The sequence below is a fragment of the Hakea prostrata genome, chromosome 9, assembly GCF_041222555.1.
Source record: "Hakea prostrata isolate BN-2017 chromosome 9, UWA_Hpros_2, whole genome shotgun sequence".
In the NCBI taxonomy this organism is placed as follows: Eukaryota; Viridiplantae; Streptophyta; class Magnoliopsida; order Proteales; family Proteaceae; genus Hakea; species Hakea prostrata.
In genome coordinates, this window is record NC_142608.1 from 56,377,556 (window position 1) to 56,394,192 (window position 16,637).

General features: G+C 36.0%; 1 protein-coding gene across 1 annotated transcript; it reads left to right on the forward strand.

Annotated features, from left to right (window-relative positions):
- The first annotated feature begins 365 nt into the window (after positions 1–365).
- LOC149005644 (disease resistance protein Roq1-like) lies at positions 366–7,458 on the forward strand. Its single transcript, XM_089169688.1, has 6 exons — positions 366–883; positions 2,700–3,840; positions 4,068–4,355; positions 4,447–5,253; positions 5,528–6,294; positions 6,590–7,458. Exons 1-6 carry the CDS (start codon positions 378–380, stop codon positions 6,591–6,593), a joined length of 3,513 nt encoding a protein of 1,170 aa, XP_089025814.1. The 5' UTR covers positions 366–377; the 3' UTR covers positions 6,594–7,458.
- The last annotated feature ends 9,179 nt before the right edge of the window (positions 7,459–16,637 follow it).

The following is a 16,637-nucleotide window of genomic DNA, read 5'->3' on the forward strand; positions in this document are numbered from 1 at the left end:
CAAAACCTAAACCGTAGGAACCCCCAGGGTTTTGCAACTGTAATTATGGGCTTGCTAAGGTAACCTTGACAGACAAAATCTATAAAATCTATAAGAAGTTTTCAACTGTCAACCACGCAAAACAATTCACCCATTGGTCGCCTTGGCATCCTAAAGTAACCCCCGCAAAACACGCTAAAGCATAAACCGGCTACCCCACATAAAAAAGTACGAGAGAAATAAAACATGCAAACTGTGAAGTTTCCCGGAAGACTGCTTATTCTCTGTCATTCACTTTTCATTCACTTTTCAACGCTGTGTACATCCGTATAAAACCCAAAACAAGGGAAGAGAGTTCTTCAACATCTTCTTATCTCAGACTGCAACTTCCAAACCCCATGACAGGACAGGCCCAGGCTTCTTCTTCTTCCTCCAGATCCAATGGATCTTCAGCAACTTACGATGTGTTTCTCAGCTTCAGGGGTGACGATACTCGAAAATCATTCACTGGCCACCTCTACCATGCCTTGAAGAGAGAGCAGATCAATGTCTTTATGGATAGCTACAAGCTGTGGGAAGGAGAAGAGATCGGAACAGCACTTCTCAATGCAATCCAACATTCCAAAATCTCTATTCCTATCTTCTCCAAACGGTATGCCGATAGCAAGTGGTGCTTGATGGAACTTGTCAAGATATTAGAGTGCCACAGATCCAACCATCAGATTGTTTTGCCAATATTCCTCGATGTGGATCCTCATGATGTTCGACATCAGATCGGAAGCTTCAGTTTGCCCTTTCTTAGGCATCTGACAAAATATGAGCTCTCTGTAGTAGAAGGTTGGAGGGATGCTTTGACAGAGGTAGGGAAATTGAAGGGATGGGTTCTTAGTGAGGTCGAAAATGGGTAAGTCTCAGTTCATACCATTTTTTCCATTTTTTTCTCCCCTTTATTAATAAAGGTTATCTGTTTGTTCTGTGGTTATTACTTTAACATTCTGTTCTTTTTCTCTCTTTTTCTTTCCTTTTTTTTTATTTATTTATTTATTTATTTATTTATTTATTATTTTTTTAACTAACTTGTAATTGAAGCGCGCAACTGAGTCTAATCTGCTCTGCTCTCCAAACTAGTTTGGTTTGAACGGGTGCGGTCTATCATTACGCGCTTTAAGGTTTTGTTTATTTAATTTTTTCCCTCTGTTTCATTTTTCAATGTTCTTATTGATTTTCTCAATTTTTATCATTCTTTCTTCTCTTCTTTTGGGAAGCAAATTCTAGCATTGTTATAGATACAAAAAAGGCAGCACATTAGAGAGAGGGTTTATGTTCTTTGTGTTGATTCACGTCGAAGGGTCATAATGCCTAGATAATATTTAGGTAAATGTCCCAATGAAATATAGCGAATCTTGTTACCTGGATCAAGTGGGTAATTATATTTAGATTCTATATTAAACAAAAAAGTAACCATACCTATTTATAATTGTAGATTATCTAAAAACCTATTTATGGATTGTACAAATAGTAATCAAATGTATATAGTTTGTATACTATATTTTATTGTCACAAATGATTATTCAAAAATAGGCAATATACCAAATGCAAATCATACCAAAGAGAGCCTAAGCCTAGTTGTTTTTTTTTTTTTTTTACGGGGAGTGGGTGTCATGTCTCCTTCTGGAAAAGGTAGCAAAAGCTTAAGAGCTACCTTGAGAGGTGGGGGAAGGGGATCTCCTTTGGTGGGGAGCAGAGACAGCCAGCCAAGAGATGGTCATACTACATGCGAGGGCAACATGTCCATGCATGGAAGAGCCATGCCACATGAGAAATTCTTCCAACGCCCTGTTTGTACCATCAAGAGGTACGCATGGTACGGTGACCTGGGCCGTGGTACGCACGGTTGCCTAGCCAGGTGCACTGTTATATATACAGTAAAAGTGACCTGCTGATATCCAATAACAAACTACTGGTTAAAGCCACTTAAGTTTACCTAATATAAGTCTCAATAGAATTTGGTCCATTCCCATACAATATAAGTTCAACAAATGGAAACCACCCCGAACAGATTGCTTGACTCCCCTTTTTTTTCTCAAAAACTTTCTTTTGGAGGTGGGGAGAATAGAGGTGAGCCAATGGGGGAAGTGCGATGAAACATGAAATATGACCCTGTAAGAGGTTTAAATTGTATTTTTGTTTTATAAGGAAATGATTCAAATTATGCCTGGGTCTCAAAAGGAAGTAATTAATTTGAATTGTATCTTTGTTCACAACGAAGCAATTTCTCTGGGGGGATTTGATCAGTCAGTCAAACACCTCCCCATGACTTATAGAGACATTCACAAGATGTACACGTGGAAGGCAAATTCTACTTTACAAAAGTAGTGAAGTATGATGAGGTGCATATGATTTTAATGAATAAGGAGTATAAAAAACACTTTTTGATTTCTTCTTGGTTGTGTTCTGGTCATGAGATCCTTTTTGACTACCACCTGTGCACTTCTCACATCATGTCATGAGGTATGAGGAAAGGATATACAAATCTATTTTTTCAAAAACTCGAAATGAGTAATTTCTCATTCAAATAATTTTGCATGTATGACTTTGCCACTTGGGGGATTCATGCCTCCAATTTCTGCTAATATTAACTTGTCTGTTATGTTCATAAATAATACTTAGTTTTTCATTCAATTGAGAACTAAGTTCTTCATTTTACTGGATGATTGCAGCAATGAGTCAAAGTTAGTTGAGCTTGTTGTTAAGAGAACTTTAAGAGAAACTAGCAACTATCTCTTGAGTGATGTTAAATACCCCATTGGATTAGAATCCCAAGTAAACGATATAATATCTTTACTAAAGATTGATTCTAAAGATGTCCGGTTTATTGGAATATGTGGCATAGGTGGTATTGGCAAAACCACTATTGCTAAGGCTGCCCACAATTGCATCATTGGAAGTTTTCATCAGAATTGCTTTCTTGCAAGCATTAGAGAAGAAGCGTCAAAACCTAATGGGTTGGTTGCCTTACAAGAGAAGCTTATCTATTGCATTTCCAAAAGAAATGTTCATGGTGAAATACCAAGTGTTGATAGGGGAAGGAAAATGATAAAAGAAAGACTCCAAGGAGCAAATGTTATTCTTATTCTTGATGACGTGGATCATCGTTCCCAACTCAGTGCTTTGGCTATTGATTTAAATTGGCTTGGCCAAGGAAGTAGGGTCATTATCACAACAAGAGATGAGAAAATCTTAAGTGTGGCTAAAGTTGATGAAAATAAAATCTATAGGCCTAAGGAATTGAATGATGACCAATCACAGAAGCTGTTTTGCTTGCATTCCTTTGAAAAGGATGAACCTCCTGAAGAGTATATGGAGCTTTCACGTGTTGTGGCTAACTATTCTGGAGGGTTGCCATTGACTCTTGAGGTGTTGGGCTCCTTTCTATCTGATGAGAGAGAAAATGATGTATGGGAACATACAATACATGATTTGAAGAAGTTTCCTCCTACCGAAGTCTATGAAAGGTTGAAGATAAGTTATGACAATCTAGAAAATGATCATCAGAAAGCCATATTCTTGGATTCTGCATGCTTCTTTGTTGGATGGGATAAAGAAACGCTAATTTCCCTTTGGGAAGCTTGTGGATACAATCCAAAAGTAGCATTACACATACTAATTAAAAGGTCGCTTCTAAAATTTGAATCAAACTTTTGTGAGCATTCTGGACTTTTCATTGAATGCATGAAAATGCATGATCAGATTCGTGATATGGGAAGGAAGATTGTAATGGATGAAAGCTTTACAAAGCCGAGTAACCGTAGTAGGTTATGGTCTCACTACGACATCATCGAAGTTTTAGGCGCATACAAGGTAAGACCTAAACGTATAGCCCTCTCTTTTTCTCACACCTTTTCAAGCTTATATCTTATTGTTTCTGACGTATACATTAGTCTGTTACCAAGTTCAATAAACATATTATAATTCTTCACAAACTTGGAGGAAAACTTTGCAATATTGGGTTACACTGTTATCTCTGCCGATTTTTATTTTGTGTCTATTTAGTATCTATGCTCAATTTACTTTGGTTTGTTTTGTAGGGAGCCAACCTTGAAGGTTTGATCCTTCCCTCTGAATTTTCAAGAGATGTTTATTTAGATAGTAAACACTTTAAGGAGATGTCCAACCTAAGATTTCTTGACATTAGTTCAACAAACTTCAAAGGAAAGCTTCTGTGTCTACCATTTGGTTTAAGATGGCTCAGGTGGAAGAACTGCCCCTGGGATATTGTACCTACCAACTTTTGTCATGAGAGATTAGTTCATCTCGATATTTCAGGGAGCAACATCAAACAAGCTTGGAATGCCAAACCTCAAGATAAAAATAAGGTATATATAATATTTGAGAATTTTCTATTCTGATTTTATTGAATTTCTATAGATAGTTTTATAATGTCTTCTCTTTGCATGTTTGAAGCAGTTCCAAAACTTGAAAACTCTCAACTTGAGTGAGTGTAGAAATTTTTCAAAGTCACCAAATTTCTCATGGTTTCCCTGTTTGGAGCAACTAACATTTAAAGGCTGTAGATCCTTGGAAAATATAGATGACTCCATTGGAATGTTGAGTCGGCTCAAAAGTCTTAATCTTAACCAGTGTTCATCAATTAAGCAGTTAACAAAGTCCATTGGTAATTTGAAATCTTTGGCTGAGCTGAGATTAAATCATTTAAGAATTGTCACCTTGCCTGATAGTATTGGAGCATTGGATGAGCTTGAGGTACTAGATGTCGCAAATTGCAATGAACTAGTGTGGCTACCAAGATCAATGCGAAGAATGTGGCGTTTGCAGATGATTAGCTTAAGAAACACTCAAATTTACAAGCTTCCTGATGACTTTTCAATGCTTCAGAATTTAGTAGTGTTAGATATTTCACTAGCGATACCCTACCCAGGGGATATGATCTCAGGGGAAGTCGTTGCAGTTGGAAGTTGTTATCCTCTTGTAGATACTCACTCAAGAAAATACTCTGATGAATCCCAGAGTTTGGTCCCTTTGAAATCCCTCTCAGAACTTCCCTCAAGTTTAGTTGAGCTTAATTGTGAAGGTCGTGATTCATTGGAACAACTTCCAGATTTGTCAAGGTTGAGAAATTTGCGGATAATTTGTCTTGAGGGTTGCAGAGTGCTAATGGACCTTCAAGGCCTTGAAGGAACAGAATCCTTGGAAGAACTAAATGCACGGAATTGCTATAATATGACATATAGCCCAAGGAAGCTACTTGGCCAGGTAGGCACCTTTCATTACCAGTTGGGATCCTCTACCATCGAGGATAGAAAGTAACATTACCCTCACACCCCTCCATCACATATTTAAAAAGGCGATCCATCTGTGAACACCAACAAGATGGACCCCTTCCTAATTGTGTGAATGAGGGATGTGAGGATAGCGCTATCTTCTACAACTGGAGTCTTTAAATTACTGTTTGACTGCTTCCCTACTTAGAGCTAATTTGAAGTGTGGTTTAATATTGACATCTCCTTTCTTTTCCTATGACTTGCAGGGAACACTCCTTCCCAATCAGCTGCCATTGCAAATTAGATTTTCCTTGATTGCTAATGATGGTATCTACAAGAAGGGGTTAATTCTGTGCATTGTTTTTGAATTTGACATTGAAATGGATATGCCAAACTGGTTACTACCAGATGTTAATCTACATATCACAGCTTATATATACCATCATAAGGATAAAACAATCAGGTGTTATCATTCAGTGAAGATTGAGGAAGTTAATTATACCAGCAAACGAGATATAATATACATTCACCATTTCAAAGGCTTTGACTGGTTTGGGATTCCATTGCAGGGAAAAGATTCTATTGAGATTTTAGCTATTGAATCTCAGATTGACATATGTAGAGTGAAATTTTGGGAGGTCTTTTTTGAGGACAGGGAACTTGACAAACAGAAGGCTAATGACAATTCAAATGCCATTGTGGCAACTGATTTCTTCAACTGGCACAATGTGAACGATGTCTGCGGAGTAGATCCTCTTGATTGGAGATTATCATCTTGGTCACGACCGAGTTCCATTCCTGGGCAATTAGAAGAGGTAGAGGAGACTAATGACTGCAATGGAGCTTGTTTTGATTGCGAGAGTGACAAGAGAAGTGAAATCACTCTCAAGTCCTCATCTGTGGCGGTTGAACGCAGTGTTGTTCCTGAAATAGTAGAGGACATAAGTGAAATCACTCTTGAGTCTTCATCTGTGCAAGTGGAGGATGCCGCAATGTGGTGGAGGAGGAAAATGATGACGTGGATGACTCAAGGGTAAGCATTTACTTCGTTGCATTTTAGGTTTTTTGTTTTGTTTTTTCATTTATTTATTTTTTATTTTTTTAGTGTTAGATATTAACACTGAACACAAGCATTGAAGATTTTATGTTCTTGAATAATTTAATCCATATGGCTTTTTATTGTTTAATTTTTAGTTGAATGCATTATACATGGGATGGCCATGCAATAAACGGATAGTTTTTTTTATGAGAAATGAAATTTTCAAATTTCAAGTTGAGTTCAAACTTCAAATAGGATGAGACTGATGGAAACGTTCTCAATGTTGTAGGTAACAGACAAGGAGAAGAGTGGCGACCCATGGCCATGGCTCCTTTGTTGGCGGAGGTTTACAGTTCAAAATTTCTCACTTGATGCACCGGAAATCTTTGATGGGTCCTTTGCGACTTCCTACTTGTTTACGTCAGTTTGATAGTCCAAAAAGTTCTTCCTCCGAAAAATTGTAAGTAGGGGAAACACCTACAAGCATCACAATGATGTACAAATTCTCTAAAAAACATACATCCATCTTTATCTATTCAAAGAGAAGTTATCACTCTCTACTCAAATCAAAATTAGTATTTGTAAGTGATTATTAGTGGAGCCTCTGCTGCCTTATTCCCCTACAAAAGCTCCACCTCCTTCACCAGTTGACAGCATGGATCTTTCAAAGCCGGTGGTTTCGGCAGATGAACTCCAGTCTATTATCTTGGCCGATTTTCCATCTGTCGAGTTCCAAAAGACAAGAACTAAGGTAAATCCATTGTCCCATCATTAGAATTGCCTTTGCAAACGAAAATTGGAATTTCATGAAATGCAAATCCAGCACTCGCAGTGCTCTGAGGAAAAAGACGGGAAAAAGCTCAAATTGGATGATCCAAATTCTTTGAATTGTACTGAGGCGATGATGACCAGCCGAGAAGGGTCATTAGAGGGGAAACGAATGGGTTAATGCTTAATTGTCGGGGACTTGGCCGATTCTCGATTCAGAAAGAAGTTCTTGCATTGTTAAGAAGAAAATGTCATATTTTGTGTTTTTATCTAAACTTAAGTCTGTAAGTGTTGATGTTAGTAAGTATTGTTTTTTGTTAAGGTTTCCAAAGTGTGTTTCTATGCCTCCTGAAGGGGGTGCTAGAGGCTTTGTGTTTATTTGGAGTGATAATGTACGTAAAAGTGGATGTTGTGTGGTACTCTTCGTAGTGTGTACATCTTCTTGTTGATGAATAAGACTCTCTTTGGTACTTGACCTGTATATATTTAAGCTCTAAAATTGGCATAATATAGCTTGGTTAATCAATGTTCAATCGAAGACTTGGGGGGGGGGGGGGGGGGGGTATATACAAGTTAGATACTTTTACCGGAAAAAAGATACAAGTCAGATACTATTTATACGTGGTTTTCAAGATCCACATCGGATCTGATTTGTCTACTTGATGGGCCACCTAGTTTCAATGATGCTATATGACATAAAATTTGAAAAAAGAATTAAAAGCTTGGTAATCTAAATATCTATGGGTTTGAAAGTGCACGGAGAGTTCTAAACTAAGATGAGTGTGACGCTCCCTTCTCAATCCCAAAGGTTCAACTATTCAGGAATGTTTGGTCCAGTCACAAAACATAAAGAGGTGCAAAATGGTTTCAACACAATTTTCATAAAAACCACTTCATTGATCGATGATCAATCAGGGTACAGTTTTAAATGAGAAATGAAACAGTTACCTGAGTGTGCGTTAGCTTTTTCTAACAAATCTTTGTATGTATTAATTTGATCTTTTTTACCTTGAGAAGAAGAAGGATTTCTAAGCTTCTATATGCTTCATGTTGCAATCAGTTTATTCAACGAGTGGTAAATAATATTTGACGATTGCACTGGAAACATGGATTTCATTGCATTAAATTGTGTTTTTAGCCGAGGTTTAGTATGTGAATGGAAACAAAGTATGTATTGAGACCCGAAAATGACACCAGTCTCTGGGTATTTTGTTTGAGACTGACTTATTGGCCAACTTGAGCCCAAGTAAAAGTTTGTTATATTTACTGGACTCCTGTACTATTTAAAATTTTGAGGTTCTTATTTGATATATTTTATCAAAGAGAGCTAAAAATGGTCTTTTGTGAGGGTAATTGTTTCCTCTCTAAATCAGTGAGGGCTGAAATAGTTTGAAATCTTTAATGGGTTATGTTCTTTCTTCAATACTTTTGAATTCTTAAAAAAAAGGAACACCATTGATTGGAAACTTTGAAAACTTTGAGAATGTTGCAAAAGTCTCTCTTTTCCCTAATTCAGTTTAGAGTTTTTTCTATGGTTAAGTGGGCACTAAATTAGTGATTGCCCTCTTATATGGTGTGAATTGTATGGCACCCTTGTTGGTTAAGTTTAAATATTGTAAGTTACCCCTCTTAACGGTCAAACGGTCAAAGTTTGGGTTGTAAATTGTCTAATATAACCTTGTATAAAATTAAAGACCTAATTACCTTCATATTACCTTCCCTCTATTCCCTTCCCTAGGTGGGTGAAGGGATTCTCCTTTCACCCATCTTCTTCTCCTATCTCACATATATGGAAATCCCACCACCTTGGAAATCTCACCACTACCCTCCTATTGGCAACTACTGCCACCGCCACCGCCACCGCCATCCCTTGCCGGTGACCACACCCCTCCTCTTAAATCGTTGGATGATGTTACAAATAAGATACACATGTGGACACACACGTGTACATGGTTGGCATGTCACTCAACCCATCACTCGGCTTAATGGTTGGGACATGCCCTGGTCGAATAAAACCAATAAGGAATGCCGCATTCACGCTAAGGAAATTAAGGGACTGCAAACGTAAATGGAAACTTCTAATCAGAAGCCCATCCCAGGATAGTTGGGCGAGAAGGTATGCGAGATCCTGTCAACTCTAAGAAAGGTAACCAACACACTATTTATCAAAGTCCCAGTCCATAGGTAAACACACTAATTTTTTTTTGGATAATCTCTGAGTAGGACTTGCTCGGAATCCTAATCTATTCCCCAATTGACTTAGCCATTGGAGGTGGTTACCTGGCATCCTAGCCGGCTCGAGTCTAAATTCTTTTACAGGAGTCATTTTCTTATTGCAAGGGACATAGATCGGTTACAAGACGAAACAATTGGAACATGGGTCAGATCTGAGACGCAACAGATGACTAACATCAGAAAAGAAAAACTGAAAAATAGAGGAAGCTTGAAATCTGATAAAATGTTTTGGCAATCCTACTGTCCATATACAACTCCACCTCCTTGTTGTTGCTTGCTTTTGCTTCACCTCTTCGTTGATGTTGCACTGCTTCACGTCCCCGTTGATGATGCTCTACCTCACCGAATCATTTTTCTCTTCCACATCATACAAACACGGAGTGCAATTCCCCTCGCTCAAGCTCTATAATCTGATTGATTTCACAATCCAAATTCTTTGCCTATTACATCTTTCCGATTTCAAATCGATCCTTTGTTGTCGATTAATCAGAGGAGGCACAACCGCGATTGCACTGTAACGTTTCGGAAGAGCGAAGGATCAAGAACCATGGCACTGCCGAGTGAAAACCAACAACACCAACACTCATACTTAATGTCATAGTTGCAAAAAACAGAGAGGCAAAGATGTAACTGCTATACAAATTATAGATTCTTCTTCCTAAATTTAAAGTTTCAGAAGGAAAATAAATAAATAAACAAAAAAGATTGGAATGAAACATGCATTGGAAAAGCACAAAAGATTGCTTATAGAAAGATAGCAGAAAATGAACTCGAAAATGTGTTTGTATAGAGCCTTAAAGGTTGTGGGTGAACGGGTAATGTCACTTCCCTTTGTGAGGGTACTTATTCAGCTCAACTCCTTATAGGAATGTATCTATTCAGATAACTTCCCTAACGGAAAATGTCTCTTTAATGGCATCTCCACACTTCTACCCAGCAGTGGACTTTTTAGATTAGGGCCCATGACAAAATGGACTTTTAGGATCTAGGCCTATGATCCAAGTCATATAAAACTATAGTTGGGTCACATTAGGGTTCAAGCTTGGTTTGGGATATATTACATCGGTCCTTACTATATATAAACAAGATAATCAGCTCCTTTCTGGCTAATGTGGGACTAAAGTTTCCATTGTAGAAATCATAAGATAAAAAGCATGATTAAAACATATATTTAAACGAAAAATAATCTGCATAAAGTTTTAAACACTTTTTCAACAAAAGTAGAATGCATCTTTTGTTCTTCTTCTTCTTTGTCCTCTACTTTGGGTTCTACTTTTTCTGCTCCAGTGCCTTGATGCACTTCTGTTGTTCACAAGATTGTGGACGAAGGATTGTAGAACTGTTGTCATTGAAGGAGACGACGCAGTAATTGCAGGGGTGAACTTCTGTTGTCGGACTTAGTTGTAGAGGAAGTGTTAGGGAGAAGTTGTCTTGAAGGATAGGGATGGTAGAGATGGAGAATTTGCAGAGGCGAGGGATTTGCAGAGAGGTGAAATGGATGGAAGGGAAATTAACTAAGGGGTAATTTCATCTTTATATTGTATGAGAGTATTTAGACAACTTACAACCGAAGTTTAATGGTCAAAAGTCTTGGACCATTAACAGGGGTAACTTGCAATATTTGAATTTAACCAAAGGGGGCACCATACAATTTACACCATAAAAGGGGGCGGTCAAAACTTTTCAATTTAACATTAATAGAAAGACTACAACTCAATAAAGACCAATTTTGGCGTCATTAAGCCTGATTTTATGGTCGACTAGCAATGCAATTTCTTCCAATCTAATCCAATTTTGTTGCGTAGAAAAGTCTTCCACATAAACCGAATTCTGTTCCGTAAAAGAGTCTTCCACTCTAACTGAATTCAGCAAGGCCCCACAAGGCCTCTCATGAAGCTTTTCAAACCATTCAAAAGAGCCAATATCCTTAGCTAATGTAGGCAAGTGGGGTCATGCGGGGCCCAACAGAATTTGAATAATTTTGAAGCAGCTTCTTTGACCGTGGACTCTAGTTTTGAAATTCAAAATTCCTTAGATGCGGCAAAGTGTTTTAATTCAATTGGTAAACTTCCTTTGGGGAGTTCACTAGTGGAACCTACAGATAAGCTCGAAAGTGGTTCGGCCACTCCTTTTGAATTTCAAAAAGTGCTTGTTGCAGGTAAGAGTTCTATGCAAATTGGAAACCCTTCTTTGGAGTATTCATTGGTGGGACCTGAAGTTGCAAATATTATTAGAAGTTCAGCCATTAAAGGAACTACAGAGGGTGATTTGGACTATTGTGGGGCCGATCATAATTCGGCCAGGCTGGAGAGTTCGGCCAATGATGAAACTTTGCAATTGAAAGTAGTTCTTCCACTTTCGTCTTCGTCTATATCAGTGCGGGCTGAAGGTTCTCCTCGTCAGAAACCTGGTCATCCGAAGAAGAAGGCTCACGCAGTGAAGAAAGTAGTGACAAGTAAAAAGGTTTCTATAGTAGAGGAATTCAAGAAGGTAGATGCAGCTTTAGCAAAAGTATCAACAGTGCATCAGAGCCTCCCATTGGGAGAGGATAGTGCTGCTATGTAACTATTGTTATGAAGCTTTTCTTACAGATCTTGATTTGGATGCATCTAGACGTCCTACATTTCGTTTCTGATGACTTAATTGTTGTCAATTATGAGTAGGAACCAGTGAGGAAGGGTGTATTGGGGGCAACTGTTGTTGCGGGTGAGCAAGGTAGGTACTAATTGTTGTATTTCTTTTCTTTTTTTTATTTTCGTTATAAAATGACCCTTTTAGCGAAAAAAAAGTGCAGCCCAAGAACCCATATGGCCCGGCATTGCCTAAGATCGGACTGGACCAAATACTTAGTAGGTCATACCAGGTCCAGCCTTTTTGAACCAATAGCACAGCTAGGCCTGGCCCGACCAATTTACACCCCTACAAGTCTTAGTTTTGTCTAAATTTGTGCAGTTCTATTATGTGGCAAATCTAGAAACCAAGGGAAGGGCCGTATTTCAAATGTCCCTGCCATCTTTGGATGCCACTATTGTTGCATTTCAATTGGCGCTCAATTATGTAAATACCAACTACAAACCTCAGGAGGTACTGAATGCACCGTAACATATCACAATAGCGCAAAAGTTCTCATTTGTTTCTGATTTCCATGTTCTTTCTGATGGTGCAACATCTCAGGGATGTCGTAGATGTATTATTTGGAGGGAGAGATTTAGATTTTATCACTGCTAAGGTGCATGTGTTCATCTACCATGTCAACTGCTGCAACTGTAGCCGCAGCTTTGTGAGGCACTCTCTAAATTGGCCATCTCCCTGGACATGCAAGGTTGCACTTCCTTTTTGAACTATGCCAACGTTTGTTGCTATTCTAAATCAATCTCTCTTTTTCTCTTGATTGGGCAGCAACTAATCTAATTTAGGACATTGTTCTTACTTTCATCTCAACTGAAGGGATTTGCCTTTGAATTTATCACAAGATGAAAATAACTTTTGTTGATTTCCTTGCCTCTAGGGCAGCAAAACTTCGACACTCTAGAACCTGGTGGGTTACACAGGTTCACATCCTCTACAATTTCCACTCTCTGCATTTTTGTAATTCCTATCTAGGATTGTAACATGTGATAGTTAATTATCTAAGGGTCAAGATTAGAACCCAACAAAGAATTGAATCTAATAAATCCCTAAATTTTCTCCCAATTTCGTCTTTCCTCTCCTCTTGAGGCTTAATTTTAGGGATTTATTAGGTTTAGTTCCTAATTGGGTTCTAATCCAAGGATTTACATAGAATTGCAAGGGGGTGAGAATTGTAGAGGATGTGAACCCTAGGTTACATCACCAGCTTTTTCTTTTCTAACCTCCCCCCCCCCCCCAAATAAAAAAAACCATTATGTTATAAATAATATTTATTTATAGATGTCTATTACCCCCAAAGATATTGTACTTTTAATTGAAGATCATAGTTATCTCAACATACAATGTTGACAGTCAATATTTCCATTCTATGCACCTTCTATCTTGGGCGGCAATCTATCCTTCTATATCAAGATTATCTTATTGTGTGTGAGAATCATATATTGTATTTCTTTGTAGACTCTGGTATTACCATATCAAAGAAGATGCTAGTTCCATTATAAATATGTAAATGACTAACTCAATAGAAGAGTTGAACTCATCTTGTCTTTCTTCTTTTTGTTCAATATATCTTCTTAATTTTATAATACGTTATAGCATGAGTTCGCTCAAAGTATTGCGTTTTGAGAAAAAAAACAAAGGAATATGTATTATTATGTTTTCTATTCCAAAGTGAAAAGGATGATCGATCTCCTCGTGCGTGTTTGTAAACAATGGAGTTTACTTTGTCCATCTTATAATGTAAGTGCATCTTGATAAAAAAAAATAAAAAAAAAAGTATGTGTTTTATTGAATCTAAGAATTAAACAAATAATAAGATGTTAAGTTGTCTCAACAATTGTGGTTTGTCATTAACCAATCTAAACATAATGGTTTTATTTATTGTATATAGTGGTTGCTAGTTTTGCACTATAAATATTGTCAAATGCACCTGAAGTTGCAAGATTTGAAACTGTAAATGAGTACAGTTCTGCAGATGCATTTGAAGTTGCAAGATTTGAAGCTGTAGATGAATATAGTTCTGTAGATGCATATAAAGTTGCAAGATTTGAAACTGTGAATGAATACAATTCTGCGGATGCCCATGAAGTTGCAAGAATTGAAATTGTAAATAAGTACAGTTCTACAATTTTTAAAATTAGTTCTTAATTGAGATTATGTGGAGAAAATATTATTGATGAGGACTTATTGAAAAAAAAAAATTCTTTTTCAACTTTCATGCTTCAAATATGCTATTACAATATCATGAAAAAATGTTTTAAAAGATTCTATGAATTGATACCATGCATCTTTGTAACTGAGAAAAGTAATGGACTATTAATGAAAAATCATGAAGTTCGTCATATTGGTTCTATTTTATTCCTTGAAGCGAATGCAACAATTCATGATAAGCCTGAAAGAATACAAAAATATAATTATTGTCATGACTGTGGAAGAGGATAAAGCAAAAGACTGAATAATTATCATTCTCACGATTGAAATAAATAAGAGAATGATACGGATTCTCAATAAAACTCTTCAAGGAGTAAAGATAATATTTGTTATTGATGTGTTATGAAAGCTATTAGACATATATCTATCGTACTCTATAATATTTTGTTAAGCTTTGTCAAGCCTTAATTAAATGAATGAAAATATTGTGAAAATAATTGAATTTTTCAAAATAATGATACTTAAGCAAATTTTCCTATAAAGAAGATGATTTTGATGATCTCACAGATACCACACATCTATATGCTGCAAATTTCTTTGATGATAATAGTTAAAGATTTAGTTATGTTAGTAGAGTTCAAATAAAAATAAAACTGATATTATGTTAGTTTAAAATTCTTTTCCCTTTAAATCTCAACTAATATGTTAGTTTATCTTAAATTTAATATTTTTCTCCTTTTTTTTTTTTTTTTTTTTTTGTGACTTTCTACATATCTTTTGATGTATTTTGTTTCATTTTGCTGAAGAATGTGAATATTTTATAATGTGCTACAATATATATTATAATTAGAGGGAAAAAAATTATTTGATGACACGGAAGCCAATGTTCATACAAGAATTGATAGTACAACATTGATTGAAGCCTTTGGAAGAGCTAATTTATTATTATCAGAAAGATCATTGGCTATAAATAATGCATTATTTTGTAGTTAGTCTCAAAGAAACTTATTAAGTTTTCAAAATATATACCAAAATGATCGAGACTACAAATAATGATAAAAGTGAATATTTACGCATTACTACAAAGTGTTAGACATTTTATCCCTATACGAATATTTACATGGTTGAAACACATGCTTGAGTAAATCAAAAGAACATTGATTTTGATAGTTTTATTATTTGGCATGACCGGTTGGACCATCCCGGATCAAGTATGATGTGAAAAATTATTGAAAATTCATTTGTCATCTATTAAAAAATCAAAAAATTATTCAATTAAGTGAATTTTATTGTATTACTTGTTCTCAAGGAAAATTTATTATCAGATATTCACCAGTTAAAGTTGAGATTGAACATTCTGCATTTTTGAAACATATACAGGGTGAAATATATTGGCTCATTCACCCATCATGTGGACCATTTAGATAATATATGATTTTAATATATGTATCTATAAAATGGTCACATATATGTTCATTATGAATTCGCAATTTGATATTTGCGAGATTGTTTACTCAAATAATTAGATTAAGATCACAATTTCTAAATTATAAGATAAAGACTATTTGTCTTGATAATGCTGGTGAATTTACATCTTAGACTTTATAATTCTTGTATAATAACTGAGATTACAATTGAATAGCATGTTGTTCATGTTTATATCCAAAATGGTTTGGCAAAATCATTTATTAAATGTCTCTAATTAACAGCTAAACCATTGTTTACGAGAACAAAATCTCGAATCGGTATGAGGATATGCTATTTTATATGCAGTATTTGTACGCATCAAATCAATAAGTTGTTATAAATTCTCTCCATTAGAATTGGCTTAAGGTCAAAAGCCAAATATTTCTCATCTTAAAATTTTTGGATGTGCGGTTTTCAATTGCTCCACCACAATGCACAAAATGAGTCCCAAAGTAAAGTTGGGAATATATGTTGGATATGAATCTCCTTATTTAATTTAATATCTTGCCAAAGATAGTAGATTTATTTAAAACAAAACTTGTTGATTATTATTTTGATGAATTAGTTTTTCTAACATGAGGATGAGAGAATAAACAGTTGGAAAAAGATATTGATATTATCATTATCTCATTTAGATCCTCGCACTGAACAATGTGAACTTGAAGTTCAAAAGATAATGCATTACAAAATATTATAAATCAACTGCCAGATTTGCTGATTTGCTAAGAGTTACTAAATCTCATATTCTAGCTGCAAATGCTCCAATTAGAATTGATGTCCCAACATGACAATCTATCAGTTCAAAAGATAATGCATTTACAAAATATTATAAATCAACTACCAGATTTGCTGACTTGCTAAGAGTTACTAAATCTCATATTCTAACTGCAAATGCACCAATTAGAATTGATGTCCCAACATGACAATTTATCAGTGCAAATGAAGTTAAACCATGTTTAAAACGTGGAAGATCAATCGTTTCCAAGGATAAAATCCTAGAAAAAGGAAGTGAGCAAATGATCAAGATGATCATAATATGAAGATAATTGATTGTGAAATCCTAAAGACATAAATTTTTATAAAACCCC